The following is a 17,214-nucleotide window of genomic DNA, read 5'->3' as shown; positions in this document are numbered from 1 at the left end:
TAAAAGAGAAAAATCAAAAGAAAAGAAATTGAAAAGCAAAGAAATATCAAGTTGCTTGGCTTTGGGAATGCAGACACCTCTGCCGGTTTTCAACAAGAAAATTTATCGGAAACAGAGCAATCTCTGTGAGCTTACAAGCGATAACTCCGCCGGGGCTATAGACGCTTGTTGGCAGCGGGGCTCTATCCAGGTTGCTTTTGGAGTTAGAGTCGCTCTACGTAACTTGCATTAACTAAACAATGATATCTCAACCTTCTTTAGGCTTGAATGAACTTCACTACACACACTCGATTTCTCAAGGTTGGTGACTTGATTCAGTTTGCGACCTCATTTTTACTTTGAATCTGTCTTCTGTCATTTGGGTTGTTTTGTGGGGTATATACCAGAGATTCTCGGGTTCGATCTGGATAGTCATCCTTGAAATGTTTAGGAACATTTCCTAGCCGAGTCGCCATTTGTTGTGCGAATCGCACACCCATCCCCGTCTTGGACAGGAACCCCCCGATTTGTGCCTTTCTGTCTTTGTGGAAGAGGAAGGGGATATGAAGGGTCAAGTTGGTGAGTGATAAAGTCGGGAATGTCTCTTGATCTTCAAATGCCCTGAAATTTGGCTAAGTCCTGAATTTCCTGACCCTGAAATTTGGCTAACTCTGAAAAACTGAAGAATCCTTCTTATACTTAAATGTTATATTTCATAAAATGATCCTTCGGCGAGATCTTGACAAACTCGTCCAAGTGCCCAAGCTCGCACTTCTTGCGAAAAACGTTTAAAATCGCTAAAATGACCAATTTCGGACCTTGGGGCAAAAAGTGAAAAAGTTGACAAAACCGGCTGGAGGTTCGAGAAAGTGAAATGTTACAAAAGACCCTTTAGGTCCGAATTTCACTTAAACACCCAATTTCGGACCCTAGCTCTGAAATTTTAAAGTGTATCGATTTTGCAAAATCGAGCTTTAGGTCCGAAATTTCTACAGGTTAAAAAAAACGCTGGGAGCTTCGAAGTTTGTTCAAGTTTGCAAAATATGCTTCAAAACGCTGAAAGCTCCAGAAGGTTAAAATCGCGAAATATGCCTTAACGCCCAAAACTCCAGAACTCCGAAATTTGCGAAAAGGGCTAAGGGTTCGAAATTCTTTGAATTTGCAAAAATAGCCATATGGTCTGAAGCTTTTTTCGATTTTCAAAAAACGCATTAAAACTCCGAATTTGCAGAAGTGTTTGATGGTCCGAAATTTCTCCAAAAGCGTGAAAGGGTCCGAAGTTTTATAAAGAAGGGGGCCAAGGTCCGAAGTTTTATTTGCAAAATAAGGCAAATGCTCCAAAATATCCCCAATCGCGAAAAAGCGTTTAAATTCATTCAAACCCTCCGCAATTTGCAAAAAAGTGAAAAAGTTGTAAAAAGCCCCAAATGGTCCGAAATTCTTCTAAATTTGCCAAAAGGGGCTTAAGGTCCGAAATTTGGGTAAATTCGCCAAAAGACGTTTAACGTCTGAAAACTCCGAAGTTCATTTAAAAATCGTGAATTGTGCCTTGAGGTCCGAAGTTCTCCGAAGTTCGCAAAGGCGTTAAGTCTCCAGGTCGCCAAAAGGCGTTTAAACCCCGAAATCCCAAAGGGCGTGAGTGGTCCGAAGTTCTTTCAAAATCGCAAAAATATGCCAAGGCATCCGAAGTTCATCCCTAGGGTTTTAGAAAACGCAGTTTAAAGTTTGCAAAACAGCGCCACAGCTCCGAAATCCAGAAAGGGCATGAGTGTTAGGATTTTAAAATTTGCAGGAGCTTTTCAAACCTCCAGAATCGCGCTATAAGAAGTTTTCAAAACGCCTTAAACCCATTCAAAATGCTCAAGACTCCAAAGGTAAAATCACGCAGAAGTAGTGCCCAATCACCATCAAGACCAAGGATCAGATTGCACATTCGAAGAGAAAGGAGAAGCATTTTCAAGATACATCTCACAAAGAGCTTCTCAAGCCAGATGTCGTAATTATATTTAATGTTTGTTAAATTAAATTATTTAATTTTTCAAATTGATTTAATGAAATGAAATTGGTTGATTGATTGCAGGACATCATTGGAGAACCGGGAGAAAAACTTGAAACGCAAATCGAAGAAGGATCGCAATCAAGGCTAGGCGCTGAAGACTGGAAAAGAAAAGATGCAAGAGCAACCAAACATTGGGAACCGTGCCGTTGAACAAAGATGAAGTCCACCACCATGACCAAAGACCAAAGAACACTCTAAATGCTGCAAGTTTATGCCTTCTCGAGAAAAAGCACATAGCTGGATTTAAGTCCAGAAATTCAGTTTTAAAACTGAAACAGCTTTATTGTAGACTGCCTATGGGTCCCGCGCAAGATATTTTTGTGGATAACTATTCCCAACCACCAAGAAGACTGGATAAACCTGAATTGAAGCCAAAAGTGGTAGGTAGTTGAAATTGTGGTTGAATGGATGACTGAGAATTAATTGGGCATGGGTTAAAGCTGCCAGCTTTTGGAAGGCAGATCAGGACCCTTGGATGCAGTCCATCCTAGCCTTCGATTCAAAATTGTAATATCTATAAAAGGCAGAGGCCTTTCTTTTGTAAAGGGTTAGATGGTTAGATAGTTAGATAGTGAGATAATCAGAGCTTGTTAGATAGTTAGATTTTAGAGTTAGAATAGGTTAGATTTTAGGCATAGCATAGAGATGCTGCAGAAATTGTTGTAATGACAGCTGAAGCAAATATATGAACACCGAAATATGGTGTTTGTTGTCTTTGTTTTGGTCTGTTTGCATGGTTTCTTTCAGCTGGTTAATTTTAGAGTGCAGGGATTTTAATGGTGAAGTGTGGAGGGGTATTTGATGCATTTCTGGTTCATACCATTGGGGGTCTGCTGATTGTAGGTCACCGTGCATGGTTAGTCTGAACCCAAACTGTGCTTAGTTCAACTGCGGGTGTTCGTCTTAGGCTGCGCCAGAGTTGGGTGCCTAAAACGGGTGTCTCCGGTCTGAAAATCCTTCATCCCTTGGAGCTTGCACCATTTTTGTCCAGTTGTGAGGGTATCTCTGGTGAAACAAGAACTGGTTTATCGAAATCTGTCTACCCACTGCATCAGCTGTTATCATCCTTGTCCTTAGGCTTCCTGAACCCTTCTCTTTTGATTTTATTTTGTAATTCGAGAATCACAGCAGACTAGCTTGTTGCAAATCGTAAGTCCCCTTGTGTTTCCAGCAAAAACACATCGACCACTGAGTAATCTTGCAGTCAAGACCTGACAATCAAAACCTTGAGGTTGTCCCCTTTGATCAAATATAAAAAATAGCATTAGGGACTTCCTTATCTCAAGAGAGGATAGGATACTCAGCTGGTTATTCTATTCTGCGTTGGCCGTATGGAGTTTGCAGCAATGCAATTTCAGACATGTCAACACCACCCAATAGGCTGAATTGGTTTTCGTCCAAACAATTGAAACACCCAAGGGTTTTTGTCCTAGTGCAGCTGAACCTGCAAACTCAAGCTCTTCTAAAATATCTTAAACAAGTCAATAATGGATGCCAAGTGACTTGCCTTCACCTCCTTTTAAAGGTCCAGCTGAGTTTTCTAGAAGAATATGATTTAACCTCCATTGAAGCTTCTAGAAGAATCATTTAAAAAGATTTAATAAAGTGACTTTACAATATTTAATTTATTTTTCACGAATGTCACTTTAATTAAATTAATTGAAATAAAGTTATCCTTAGGATTTAATTTTATTGAGACAACTTTTAAATAATTAACTTAATTAATTTATTCTCTTATAATTGCCTACCCTAGCCTATGGGAATAAAATAGGCTAGAAATCTCCGCTAGATGTTCACTTGGAAAACAGAGACATTACAGGATACAGAAATAAAAATCTTTGTTCTTAGCCCTTGTCAAACAAAGATATCACTTTTGTTTTTCTTATTTCATGTTGCACAAAGCACAAAAGTAAAAGGTACACAAAAGTTATAATTCTAATTTGATAAAATAAAAAAATTTGGACATCTAAAACTTAAAATATAAATATGACAACTTGCTGTTATATATTTAAAAAATTAAAATTTGATCATGATTCATTAATTTTATTCATTTAATCATGATTCATTTGCCAAAATAAACTAATAACTATCGGATTTAAAATATAAATTTGAAATTTGTAACAAATTACCATCAACAAAGTAAAGTTTAAACTACTATTTCAATTTGTAATGAAAGAAATGAAATTCTAATTAAATTTTTTTTAAAAAACCAGTCATAGAAGCCTACCTCTTTGCTTGAAAAATGCTTTCAATCCTTTGAGCTGGCATCATTCCTTTTCTTGCTCTTACTCAACCCTCTTGCTCTTCACTCTCACTCTTTCACCTTGCACTTGCAGAGTTGCTGCTCTCTCACTCGCTACTATCAGATTTTTGTTTTCTTTTTGTGAGTTGAAATGAGGTTAGAATGCAGATTTATAGAGTTTTGGGGGTTTAGGTGGGGCCCCTAGGCTATTAGGGTTCAGGCCTAGGCCCAAGGGTTCAGACGTCTCAGGGATGTCCCAGCATCTCCTAGAAGTCCCCCCAAAAAGGGGTGCCCTAGAAATGTCCCCTTTGAGAGGGAGAGGTCTCGGGGACAGTGGCACAGGTGGTGGGACAGCAGGGGGACATCCTCTTCGAGTTCCCACATCTTGGAGACATCCTTGACCTAGAAATGCGGGGACTTGGTGGTGGGGAGATGCATCCCGGTGGAACACTGATTGTTTGCAGTATTCCATATTTATATTTTAAAATATGAATATGGAATACCATAAATGAAAATTGTGGATTCTCTTTGTAAATGATAGGAGCTTGGCCAATCTAATATTGAATAGAAAACAAATATTAGAGCTGTAATATTGAGGAGTATTGTGTCTATTTTTTTCTTCAATGTGGTAGCTATAATCTTCTCAAAAATAGAGACAAATAAATTGTCAAGTGAAGATAAACATAATTCCATTATTACAAATAAAACTGATTTCGCAAAGAACAATCATTGCTTCTTTAGAAAATTCAGAGACAAAGCATAAAGGAAGAGGCAAGTAAACTGTAAAACAAAAAATATTGTCAATTTATTTGGATACTCAGGATAAGAACTTCTCTTTGGAAATCAGAAATTTAGAAAATCAAGAAAATAAATAAATTTAAGAATTAAAGACAATGAAAGAAGAAACTGGTCAAAAGGTTTAATTAGAAACTCAATTCAGTACTGCAAGAACCGAATATGGCTTGTTATCCTTTTGATAACAGTGGACATGTCTAGCTTACCTTACTCTTTATTTTTGGTTTTGTACTAAAGCTAGGAAAGAGGCTGATTAGTTTGAAGTTTGCATCATCAATAAGTGTAACTGTGTAAGTGCATGTTTATTTGTTCCTAACCTGGTTAACATGAACTATTTATTGCTGAATTTGGTTTCTGGTATCTTAATGAGCATTTGTCTCCCATAACAGAAAAAGAGATGGAAAAAAGCTTTACACGTGTGCTATCAGACCAGCAGCAATTTATGGTCCTGGCGAGGAACGACATCTTCCAAGAATATTTGGCTTAGGACAAATGGGCCTTCTAACATTCAAAATAGGGGAGCCTAGGGTGAAAAATGACTGGGTTTATGTTGATAACTTGGTACATGCTCTGTTGCTGGCAAGTATGGGACTTCTAGATGATATTCCAGGAAGAGAAGGAACTCCAGTTGCTGCTGGCCAAGCATATTTCATTTCTGATGGTATTCTTCAATTCTTTTTACTATTGAAATAAGACTTTTGATAGTTGATATTATTTCCATTGTTAAATTACTAAATTCTCTTTGCAGAGTGCCCTTTGGCTTAGATACCACAACTGGGGTATTTCTTCTGTCAAATTCATCCATGTCTTGCATCTGGCCCTGTCTCCTGGGGAATGCAATGCCAGGCATTGGCTGTGCTAGTTTGCCAATTGCTCAAGTTTGTACATTAGAAGATACCCGACTGCCTCTAGCTTACCCCGGCCATCCCTATCCCACTCCCCCTGCCTCGCTTACCTCATCCCCACCCAAAAAAACTGAACATAAATACAACTAGCAACTTGAGGAAACCAGAACAGGAAGTTGAGATCCTACATAAATGTAAAATATAGTTGGAACTCAAGAAAAATAAAACAGAAAGCATTTCACTTCACAAATGGAGAAAAGTTTCTATAAAGCCCACATGAGGAAAGCTGAAGTCACAAATACTCTCAGTGCCTCACTCCATTTTTTGAATTCCTTTGACATGCTTAAGCAACAGATGGAGCAAGAGGCAATTAAGAAAGTAGTAGAGAACCTCTCTCACCGTCTAATGATAATCAATGCAGAGATGCACATCAGGAACAATTATTAGTAACACAAACCGGCAGATGATCCAGATTTGAGTGCTTCTTCCCAACTCTAGCAATCTTAAGCATTTATGGTTGGCAGTTAAGGGATTTGGGATAGTTTAGTTTGCAGATTGGAAGAAATAAATGATATGTGATTTTTAATTCCAAATATATATATATTATTTTTAATAATACATGTTTAGAAAATTACAGTTTACAAATGACAAATTTTATTTTATTTAGTTATTTTGTGGATATATTATTTACATTTAAAAAAATTAAAATTAAATGTAGGCGAGTTTACTGTCAATTTTTTTTCAAATATTTTAGCTTGTCAAGCTTCATCCAAATTTTATTGTTGCTGAATTCTAACCTTGTGTCTTAGGCCTGCTCTATTATGAAATGACAAGATTGTGCGTTGATGGTTTATTTTGGTAACAAGCTAACCGACACTATTCTTAGCATGGTTACTAGATTCCAATTTTTCTTTATAGCAATCTGGAAAGCTAGATTCCAATTTATTATTGTGTAGCATGGTTACTAGATTTCAATTTTTCTTTATAGCAATCTGGAAATCTAGATTCCAATTTATTATTGTGTAGCATGGTTACTAGATTTCAATTTTTTATTTTTCAATTTGGAGGTAAAAAAATTTGGAAATCTGGAATTTAAAAAGAAAATCAGTCAAATTCTATAGTAATTGAAAAGTCCAAACTGAATCAGACAAATCCAGCTGTTCCAAAAATTCCAGACAGAACCAGACTTAGTAATAATGTTTCTCAACTTCTTAGTGCAAGTATTCAAAATTGAATGAGCTGAAAGGCAATCCTAAACTTTCTGCTGGAGTTAAGAAATCTTTTCCTGGGGTATCCTTTGGATGCCATGTTAATAATGGAAATTATGATTTAGCAATTCATTTGTAGGCTAGGGTACAAGTTTTGTAATTTCCTCTCTTGTTTCTACACATTTTAATTCATCTGTATGTTTAATTGTTGGCATTTGTTAGTCTCATGGGAAAAACTTTATTGGAAATAATTAACTTTCTATGATTTGTTTTCTAGTATAACTACTTAATATGTGAATTGTCTAGTGCTTGCTTGTTTTCTATTATTTAATTCTCTGGCTATATGTATTCTTAAGTATTGAAAATGTATTTTTTTTGAAGGTGCTCCAGTGAATTCATTCGAGTTTCTTCGTCCATTAATTGTAAGCTTGGACTACACTTTCCCAAGACTAACAATTAGTGTTCCAACTGCTCTTACTATTGCGTGGATCTTTTGGGGCATCTATAGTCTCTGTTATCCCTGGTTGAATAAGACATGGTTTCCTCGACCATTGATTCTTCCTGCAGAAGTATATAAGGTAATTTGATCCCTTCTAGCTTTGCCTTAAGAAATTAGTAAATGAGAGGAAATAAGAAAGATGTTTCCTTTTTGCACACGCATGTCAAGTCATTTTCGCTCCTTTTGCCAAAAGAATTTTCCAGAATTTATTGATGAAACAAAAATAGCATCATGGGCACTTTTTAAAGAAAAGAGATTTAAATATAATTTTAATCTAGATGGGAATAATTTGTGTGTATGCATGTGTAAGTGTGTGTTTTTTGGTCCTTTTGGAACTGAAACAAGTTGCTTAACATAATTACACTGAAATTCTCACATGACAGGCAAAATTGGTGACACGTTCTTATTCACATGATACACAAGATTGAAGATTTTATTGATAGTTAAATGATCGAGTATGAGTCAAATGTTGTTGTGCTTTGAATCTATGTAGTAAAGACTTACTTTGATATGTGTGAAGTGAATAAAAACTGGTTCCAATGGCAAATTTCCTAAAAACACATAGTTGAAGGTTTATGTGTTGGTCTGTGATCAAGTGTATAGACCGAAACTTCTTGTGATCACAAGAAGTTTCGGTCTATACACTTGATCACAGACCAACACATAAACCTTCAACTATGTGTTTTTAGGAAATTTGCCATTGGAACCAGTTTTTATTCACTTCACACATATCAAAGTAAGTCTTTACTACATAGATTCAAAGCACAACAACATTTGACTCATACTCGATCATTTAACTATCAATAAAATCTTCAATCTTGTGTATCATGTGAATAAGAACGTGTCACCAATTTTGCCTGTCATGTGAGAATTTCAGTGTAATTTGTGTGTATGCATGTGTAAGTGTGTGTTTTTTGGTCCTTTTGGAACTGAAACAAGTTGCTTAACATAATTACACTGAAATTCTCACATGACAGGCAAAATTGGTGACACGTTCTTATTCACATGATACACAAGATTGAAGATTTTATTGATAGTTAAATGATCGAGTATGAGTCAAATGTTGTTGTGCTTTGAATCTATGTAGTAAAGACTTACTTTGATATGTGTGAAGTGAATAAAAACTGGTTCCAATGGCAAATTTCCTAAAAACACATAGTTGAAGGTTTGTGTGTTGGTCTGTGATCAAGTGTATAGACCGAAACTTCTTGTTCCCATCACATGATGAAATGAATGAAAGACCACATCAAGTTCAACAGATGGGCATTTCCCTATCGAAATAAAATAACATCTGGTATTAACTTGCAAGAGATTAAGAAGGTGAAAGAATAGTGGTTAGATTAGCATGCAAAAGCAAGGTCATAAATACATGTCATACAATTAATAAATTATAAGATATAACTTTCAGTTTCAACCATGCTTAGTGGTTTCTTTGTTTAATAGTCAGCTTTAAAGTAATCACTCAAACCATATTCCCTGCAAGTTTAGAAACTTGGGGCATTATATTGGCCCATTAGAACATTTCTGTACAAAGTGCTCAATTACCCACATTTTCATTATTGAATTGCAGATCTACTTTTATTAACTTTCATTAGTGATGTATTCAGACATTTCTTCACAAACTACTATGACTGCTATTGGTTGATGACCTTTGGTTTCTCTTATTGTGGTACCCCCACTTGATAGTGATTGTTGTACCTTCATACCTTGATTGTTTGCTCTATTTTTTTATGTTAAACGAGCATTCATTTATATTTTGTCTTCACATTTTGCAGATTGCAGTCTTGAACTGGGTTTTTGTCCTCGTGCCCTTAATTAAGCCTCTTAAACACCATATCCCACTTTTCTCCATTTCACCTTTTTATCTTCTCTCTTACACTTAAAACAGTTTCGACACTTAAAAGTAAATTTGGTCTCATGATCTGGTTCTCAGTCTTGATTTTGCAAATATTGCTGCTATTCCACATCTATGTCTTTAATATGTTTGATGTTTCATTAATATGTTTCATGATATTTCAGGGTTGGTACTATCCTCAAGAGTCAAAACTATATTTAATACTTGGCATAATCCAATTCACACGATATTACTGGTTTAACTTTAAACCCTCAATGAGTGAATAATTTGACATTTGTACCAAACTTGGGATTCCTTGGCTTGTTCAAATTTGTCATTTTGTTCAATATATGGTATCTGCATGCCACTGTTTTAATTTCTTATTGAATGGTCACTTATTGGCCTGTGTATCCTTGTTTCCACCCCTTCAATTGATCATACCAATTGATAGCATAATATCGCAATGTTCTTGTGAAGGAATTATGGCAGGTCTGATCGTCATTACTAATTTACTACTATTTTCCTTCAGTAATATTCCCAGTTGAAGAAATTTGTGGTTGGGATGTCATTCTTTTCCCGCCAGAACTTGATGTTTTTGATATCATCGAGTGCTACTGCTTGAAACTTTTGCAGACAGTGAATCTATCCAAGCAACATCTTATTACTCTTTTAAGTATGGATCAAGAGCACTGTAAGCTTTGTGATGATTGAAGTCTCTTCTAACCCTTGAGGACAGTCCTTCCTGTGATGCTAAAGCTGTCAAAGGCTGCATAGCTAACATATCTACTTAAAGTTTCTTGCACGGGAATTTTTCTGATATCAATGTCAACTGGATGATTCTTCCTACACAACCCTACAGATCTTATTTCTTTGATCATCATTAATACCATTTTCCTTCAGTAATACACCCAGTTCAAGCAATTTGTGGTTGGAATGTGATTCTTTCTCCATCACAACTCGATTGTTTTGATATCATTGAGTGCTGCTGCTTGAAACTTTTGTGGACAGCGAATTGGTCCAAGCAACTTCTTGTTCCTCTTTTAAGTATGACAGAGTACCATTGAGAACATCTCTTCCTGCTAACATATCTACTTATGTTTCTTCCACAGGGATTTGGCTGATTTCAAGGTCAGCTGGATGATTCTCTCTCCGCAACCCTGCAGATCTTATTTCTCTGACTTGCTGCTTGGTTCCTTTGCCTCTTGCTTTGTGGGATCAAATAACTTGTTTGCCCATCAAAGTTGCATTCTGTGTTAGTGGTGTAACTTTTTACCACATTAACATTTTGGGTTCATCAATGATAGCATACACCAGGCCTAACCTGTTCCTTTAACAGCTTATGAGATATTCAGCAAACAGTTGACATCAACGTATGACAACAATAAACTAATGAAAGCGAATAAGAACTACCAGTTTCAAAGGATGGTTATTTCACTACTTCAATCTTGTCCATATAAATACAATTAAAGGATTTTCACCAGAAGTTGTGCCTTTGGTGATTCCCTTTCAAAGTAAACAAGTAACTTTACTTATTCATTGGTATAACAAACTAAGTACTGAATGCTTATTCATAATCAATACGTACCTACTATGGCACCTACAGGAAAAAGTCAAAGAAAACAATTAGGGTGTGTACCTTGACAATTTCCTTGGCCTCTATGGTAGAAAGTAACATTGTTTCCTCTTGTATTCTAGAAAGCAAATAAATTCTTTGGCATTTTGCATTTGGAATCTTTACTTTCTAAAACTTTACTTGCAACTAGATAACAATTTATCAATGTGATGTTAGCTGATTACCTTTTATAATCTCTAAAATATTGTCCGACAGGTGGGGGTCACTCATTACTTCTCTTTCTTAAAAGCCAAGCAAGAACTAGGCTACATTCCAATTGTAAAGCCAGAAGAAGGCATGAAAACAACAATCACATATTGGAAAGAGAAGAAAAAGAAGGAGCTGGACACACCTAACATCTTTATATGGTCATATATCATTGTTGGAATGTTTCAATTATTCTGTGTTGCATTTATACCACTACCATATCTTGGTCCCCTGAAGTGGGTAAGGTTATTTGGCATTCTTTTGTTCCGCTCTGTTAGAAATTTACAAATCCTTTTTTATGTTGCAACACTGCTTCACGTTGCAGAAGCAACTTATGCCTACTTCTTGGCACAAAGGGTGGATCAAGCCAATGCAAAAGGTTGGTTTTGGCAAACTTGTGCTCTTGGCTTTCCATCACTCCGTTTGCTTTTGAAACGGGCCAAACAATGATATGAGGAATATGAGGTCTAGAAGGATTGCCATGGTCTGAACTATTTCTGATTAGTCACAGGGCCAAAAGCTAAGAGGGTCTCATACACTGAGTGTGGTGTCTAGATGGGGCACAAAGACCTTTATTACTATTTTTTTAATTTCAATAAGGATCAATTCACTCAATATCAATAGAGAAGAATTAATAGATATTTTCTGTACTTGAGATGTGTAACTTAGAATGTTCAAATTCGTTCCACCAAATGTTATTCCCACAATTTGCACTTGATTGCATTTGTTATGCTTCCATTCATTACATGCTATTTACGAGTAAAATATGATACATATAGAACATTATTCTCAAAAAGAAAATGACGAGTTGTGGATAAAGAAAACAGTATATAATTAGTATTAGATATTGGTTTCTTGATTGAATTAATGTATTCCTCCAATTAGACTTCCAGAAAACCAGTATTTATGAGTAATGCATAAATTTTGAATGGAATGAATTAAATCATGAGCATCATCAAATGAGGTAAGTAAGTTTAATGAATTGACTTAATGCCTAGTGTTCTTAATTTATTTTAAATTAAAGATCAGAAAACTAATCCTTAACATGACAAAAATTTAGCATATAATGTGTTATGTTGCCTCACCTCTAAAATGATCTAGATATTGAAGATCACAATTATTTTGACCTTACTTTGTGTCTTCAAAAAAGGACCTGTAAAATAAAGATAAGCCACATGAAGTGAAATATGCATTTGCAAAAACCATTTCACCACTTGCAATTATATGGTTCTTGTGTGATTTATACAGTGGTTGGAAACACTACACTACTATAATCATCTTCTCTCTTACGAGGGCACCTTATATATTTATAAATTAACATTATTTTCATAGATGTTTTATCAGTGTTAAGAGACTCAATATTTGGTTCTCAAGCTTTTTCCCTTTAACTGTCTTATGTGTGCATACCGGTTATCAAATCTAACTCAATGCAAGCTTACCGGTTAGTGAGGAGACTAAACACAAATGCATTCACACAAGAGGGACATCACATAACACCAACATATATGAGGAAAACTCAAGATGGGAAAAACCTCGACGAGAAATGTTGTTGGAGACTACAGCTCCAATCCAGTGTCACAATCAATCTCTGATTACAATATTTAGAGCACCAACCCCTGATTTAGGGCACCAACCCAAGGAGCTACAACCCTTGCACCGAGCTCCAACTCAGTGAATACAAACATATTTCAATATCAAAGTTATCTTCTTGTTACAAATGGATTTTGAAACTCTTCTTCAAACCTCTTTGCTGGATCTCTTGTCCAGTTCACTGTCGGTTCTCTCTCTGTCGGCTCTCTCATTTGGTTGCCTCTTCTCTTCTCTGCTTTGCTGCTCTTCATCGATACTACACTCTGTCGGTTCTATGCTTGCCTGCTCTGCAGTCTTCTGCACTTCTTCTTTGACGGTATGATCATTGTCGGTTCTGCACTTCTGTTGTCGGTTGAACACTTCAACCCTGTTCTTCCTCACACTCAGTCTCTTCTTCTTCTTCTTCTTCTTGATAAGCATTTGACCGATTTCTCCTTACATGCAACAAAACTCCCTCATCCAATGACAATACTCTCTCCTTCAGTAGCATCCTTCAACAATTTTGACTTGCATATTTCTAACCTAGTTTTCCCGCCAAAAGCCAATTCAAAATTCAGGCGGTTAGGGTTTTTTCATCAACCTCGAGACAAACCAAATCCAATCAGATCTCATCAAATCTGATTGCCTGGATTGATGAACTGTAACTCATCAATCAAACCCGCCATTGTTGTGCCTTCTTGATCACGCCTTCTATCTTTAGCAACCTGCTTTTGACCAGTCAGCTGTTTTCTTGGTCGATCACCAAGATTGGTCTTGCGGTTTCCTTCACTTGCCTCAATCTCCTCAATCAATCTGAGCTGACTCTCTGTTATCCTCCAGACCTCGAACCGCAAACCTTTGCTTTCATCCCGTGAATCTCGCAGTCGACATAAATGTCGACCTGTCACTATCTACCTCGCCGCCTAACACTTCACCGACTCAACACACCAACTTGTGCCTGCATGCCACTTCATCTCCACGAGGCAACTGTATCGGCTTCCAACTTAGCTGGAACATCTGTGTCAGTATAGATGGGATCACCGACCAACTCCATTACTGGGTTCATCTACCGACTTACTAACCCTGCCGGTTAAACCCTCTAACCGGTCTATCATCAACCTTGCACTATGCTTCTCTTCCAGTGGAACACTCAACCGGTCAACACTCTTGCTAACCTACCTTATGCACATATTCATCAGATGGGAAGTCTTCTGCATCTGTACCTTGTCCATATTACCGGTGGACTTACATACTGGTAAACACTCTTGATGAAACCATGTCATCAACCTTCAACAGACTCCATCTTCAATCCGACCATTTTCCTTTGTCTGTCTTTGCTCAACCTTGCCTTCTTCCAGATCAGCTCAAACCATGTCTCGACTGGTTTGTCAAAGTGAAACTCATCACACTCCATTTGTTACGGAAGCTCAACATGCCTTCTCTGTTGGTCCAGTGCATATCCTTGATTTCATGCACTTGAGACATTCCTTTGATTCACCGGTAGATTCGGTGTGAGCCTTCAAACACCTGCCTTTACCTCTTCTTCCTTATCTCACAGAACTATGATGCACACTATGCATAATAGGAGATAAGCTCCACTTACCGGTGGTAGTGATTCCTTGTCATCTGCATCCTGCAATGCACTCATGTGGCTTCCCTGTTTGTGCAACATATCTTCAAACAAGCACATGTGATCTGGTGTGAGCACATTCATTGTTAGTCATCTCTTCACATGGTGACTGCATCTCTATATGGTGGGAGTCCTGCTATTCTGGATCCACACAACATACTAGTGACCTATACATCCTTCTCCTCCTGTGTTGATGTGATTTAGGTAACATTCTGCCTCTTCATCACAAACAATAACTCAAGTACTTTGCCCATCTTGCTTGCACACGGGTCATGAGCTTGCCAGTTGACAACTACTCACTGTCAACACAACACTTACAAGTTGACATCCCTTCCTTATCGGTGAAAGACTATATCGGTAACCTGTCCATTTCATCCACACAAGTCAGACACTAAGTTGTGTACCGGTGACCTTAGTGATCATTCCTCTGAATGACATTCTCTCCCTTACCTTACCGGTATTCTGCAACACAAGGTGATATCAAAGATATCTCATCCTGTACTGATCCATGATAGTGTTGCACATACATTTCGTATACCGGTAGTCATCTTATACCGGTTGACATCAATGACAACACAATGCCAACAATCTCCCCCTTTGGCATTGATGTCAACTCATGTAGTATCCGACAGTCTTTCTCCTCGTTTGTGTGATCCAAATCTTCCCCTTTGAACAATCCATGGATTCTCACACATATAGTATGCGGTATACTATAGAATCCTTCTCCCCCTTTGACAACAATGGCAAAAGGCATTGTCAGGATATCATTCCTCCTTGTATCTACCGGGCACTGACAAAAATCTTTCTCCCCTTTTTTTCTTTACCGAATATATCTCCTCCTTTGATACCACTTGTTACATCTTCTCAAGTCACAACACTTGAGATGGAGGACTCAACCATCAACTGACACCAATTGAGTATGCAAATATGATACTATTTGTTAAAGCACTCAATTGCAGAAAGATGTGTCATTGAATACATCACTATCTACTCTTGCATAGTATTTGCTTATCATATTCAACCATCTTGAATCTCCATATGGCATCCATGGCTAGTGCTAAAAGCTGAGAGCTACACTCATTTGGGACTTGGAGAGGAGAGAAACAAGGGAGAAGCATCAAAAGGCATCATGGAAGCATCTTAGGGAGGCTCTTCTCCTTTCTTTTATTTTGTTAAACTTCTTTCATGCTTTTTGAAATCTCTCTTGATATGTTTGGAATGGTTTTTAGTTCTTTGTTTTGTTTTTATGGTTGAAACTAACTTATTAACATTGAACTTTGTTGTTGCCTTGTCCCCATTTCCATGACATCAAATACTACTTACTTGCCGGTCAAACTGCATCACCTCCCGTTTGATCCCAAATTTCTTTAGGATCAAATGTGATTGTACTATGAATACAACCAACCAAATGACAAGTAGATACTCTTAACCATGAAATTCTCCTGGGTATTCCTACTGCAATTTCCATCATCTTCAGTTTAGGCAGTCAGTACACTCACAAGTTCAAGCATGTCGGCTCTGCTTCATAAACACTTGAACTTCCCTTGAGTCATACATCTCAGGTCCTCATCTCCGGTCAAGTCCAATACCGGGGCACCATTCAACACCATATATCGGTTGAGCTGTGCAACTGTGATCATATGATGATCTTTCAGCTCCATTATATCCACCACAACCTATGACATGATCCTGGATGTACATAATGCCATACACTATCATCATCATGCCATGAGTCAAACCGGTTAGCCCAAAAGTATGCATGCCTGCATGATCAACAACCGGGTCACCATATGTCTTTCAGGTCTTCATCAACACCACCTGAGACATAAACTCCACATTCCATGCTACTGGGGCTAATGCAATGATCTCCAACCTCATTGTCTTACATATCCTGCAAGTACATGTTAGCATTCATACCAGCAAAATCCTGCACATACCGGTTTCTTGTACCAGTCCATCATCACTACCGGAGTACCTTCCTGTAACTCTTGACATTTTGTGTCACCTTGTATTTAATTCCAACTGTTATCTTGTCATACATTGACACAATAGTAGTGACCTAACACTGATCTGTAGGTGTGTAGGCAAGGCCGCCACTACACACACCTATCTTCTCATTTCCATCCTTCATACCGGCAACAACTTGATCTTCCAAGTGCCCTTCTTCACTAAGGGGGTGAATGATATGGTCAGTGTATTACTCCCCCTAAGATCCCGCATCTCCTCTAAGCCTTAGGAGATATCACCTGTGCATTGAATGCACAGTGCCGGTCCATGGTTTTCTTCCTCCATACCTACTTGGTCTCATTCTTCTTCCCATTTTCAGTCTTGGGAGCAGGTCTTACCATCTTCTGTTGATGGGTCCTTTCATTTCCGGACTCTGCATCACAACCAGAAGTAGTGCTATAGTAGCACACAACATCCATCCCAACTTCATGATTGGGGAATCTCTTAGCGTACCGGTTAGACCATCTTCTTCTGGTCATCCCATTATATCCTGCTACCGGAACCGGTGGATCCCTTGATCTTATGGGAGCAAAATCTCTTCTACTTTTGTTCCATGCAACATTTTGTCTCTCATATGCTCTATATCCATTTCTATGTTGACCATAGCCACTACACCGGTAGTCATGTGACTGCAAGTTCATTCTTCTACAGTTATGACTTCTATGGCCAAAGCCATTACACCTCCAATAGATGACATTATTTTTTCTAGGAAAAACATACTGTCTATT

At 37.6% G+C, this 17,214-nt stretch overlaps 1 protein-coding gene across 2 annotated transcripts in view; it reads left to right on the top strand.

The window, feature by feature from the left end:
• The window catches only part of LOC131061090 (uncharacterized), a 79,822-nt gene extending 67,892 nt beyond the window's left edge, over positions 1-11,930 (top strand). The window contains exons 3-6 of one of the 2 annotated variants that reach the window (XM_057994606.2): positions 5,465-5,736; positions 7,510-7,706; positions 11,290-11,520; positions 11,606-11,930. In XM_057994606.2, coding sequence (XP_057850589.2) covers positions 5,465-5,736; positions 7,510-7,706; positions 11,290-11,520; positions 11,606-11,713 — 808 coding nt within the window. In that variant the 3' untranslated portion in view covers positions 11,714-11,930. Of the gene's footprint in view, positions 1-5,464; positions 5,737-7,509; positions 7,707-11,289 lie in introns of both variants that reach the window. The other variant, XM_057994605.2, reaches the window with a different exon arrangement.
• Positions 11,931-17,214: the final 5,284 nt, after the last annotated feature.

This window comes from Cryptomeria japonica, chromosome 4 (assembly GCF_030272615.1).
Source record: "Cryptomeria japonica chromosome 4, Sugi_1.0, whole genome shotgun sequence".
NCBI classification, from domain to species: domain Eukaryota; kingdom Viridiplantae; phylum Streptophyta; class Pinopsida; order Cupressales; family Cupressaceae; genus Cryptomeria; species Cryptomeria japonica.
The sequence above is the reverse complement of the archived record's forward strand: the minus strand, read 5'-3'. Positions and strand labels throughout refer to the sequence as shown.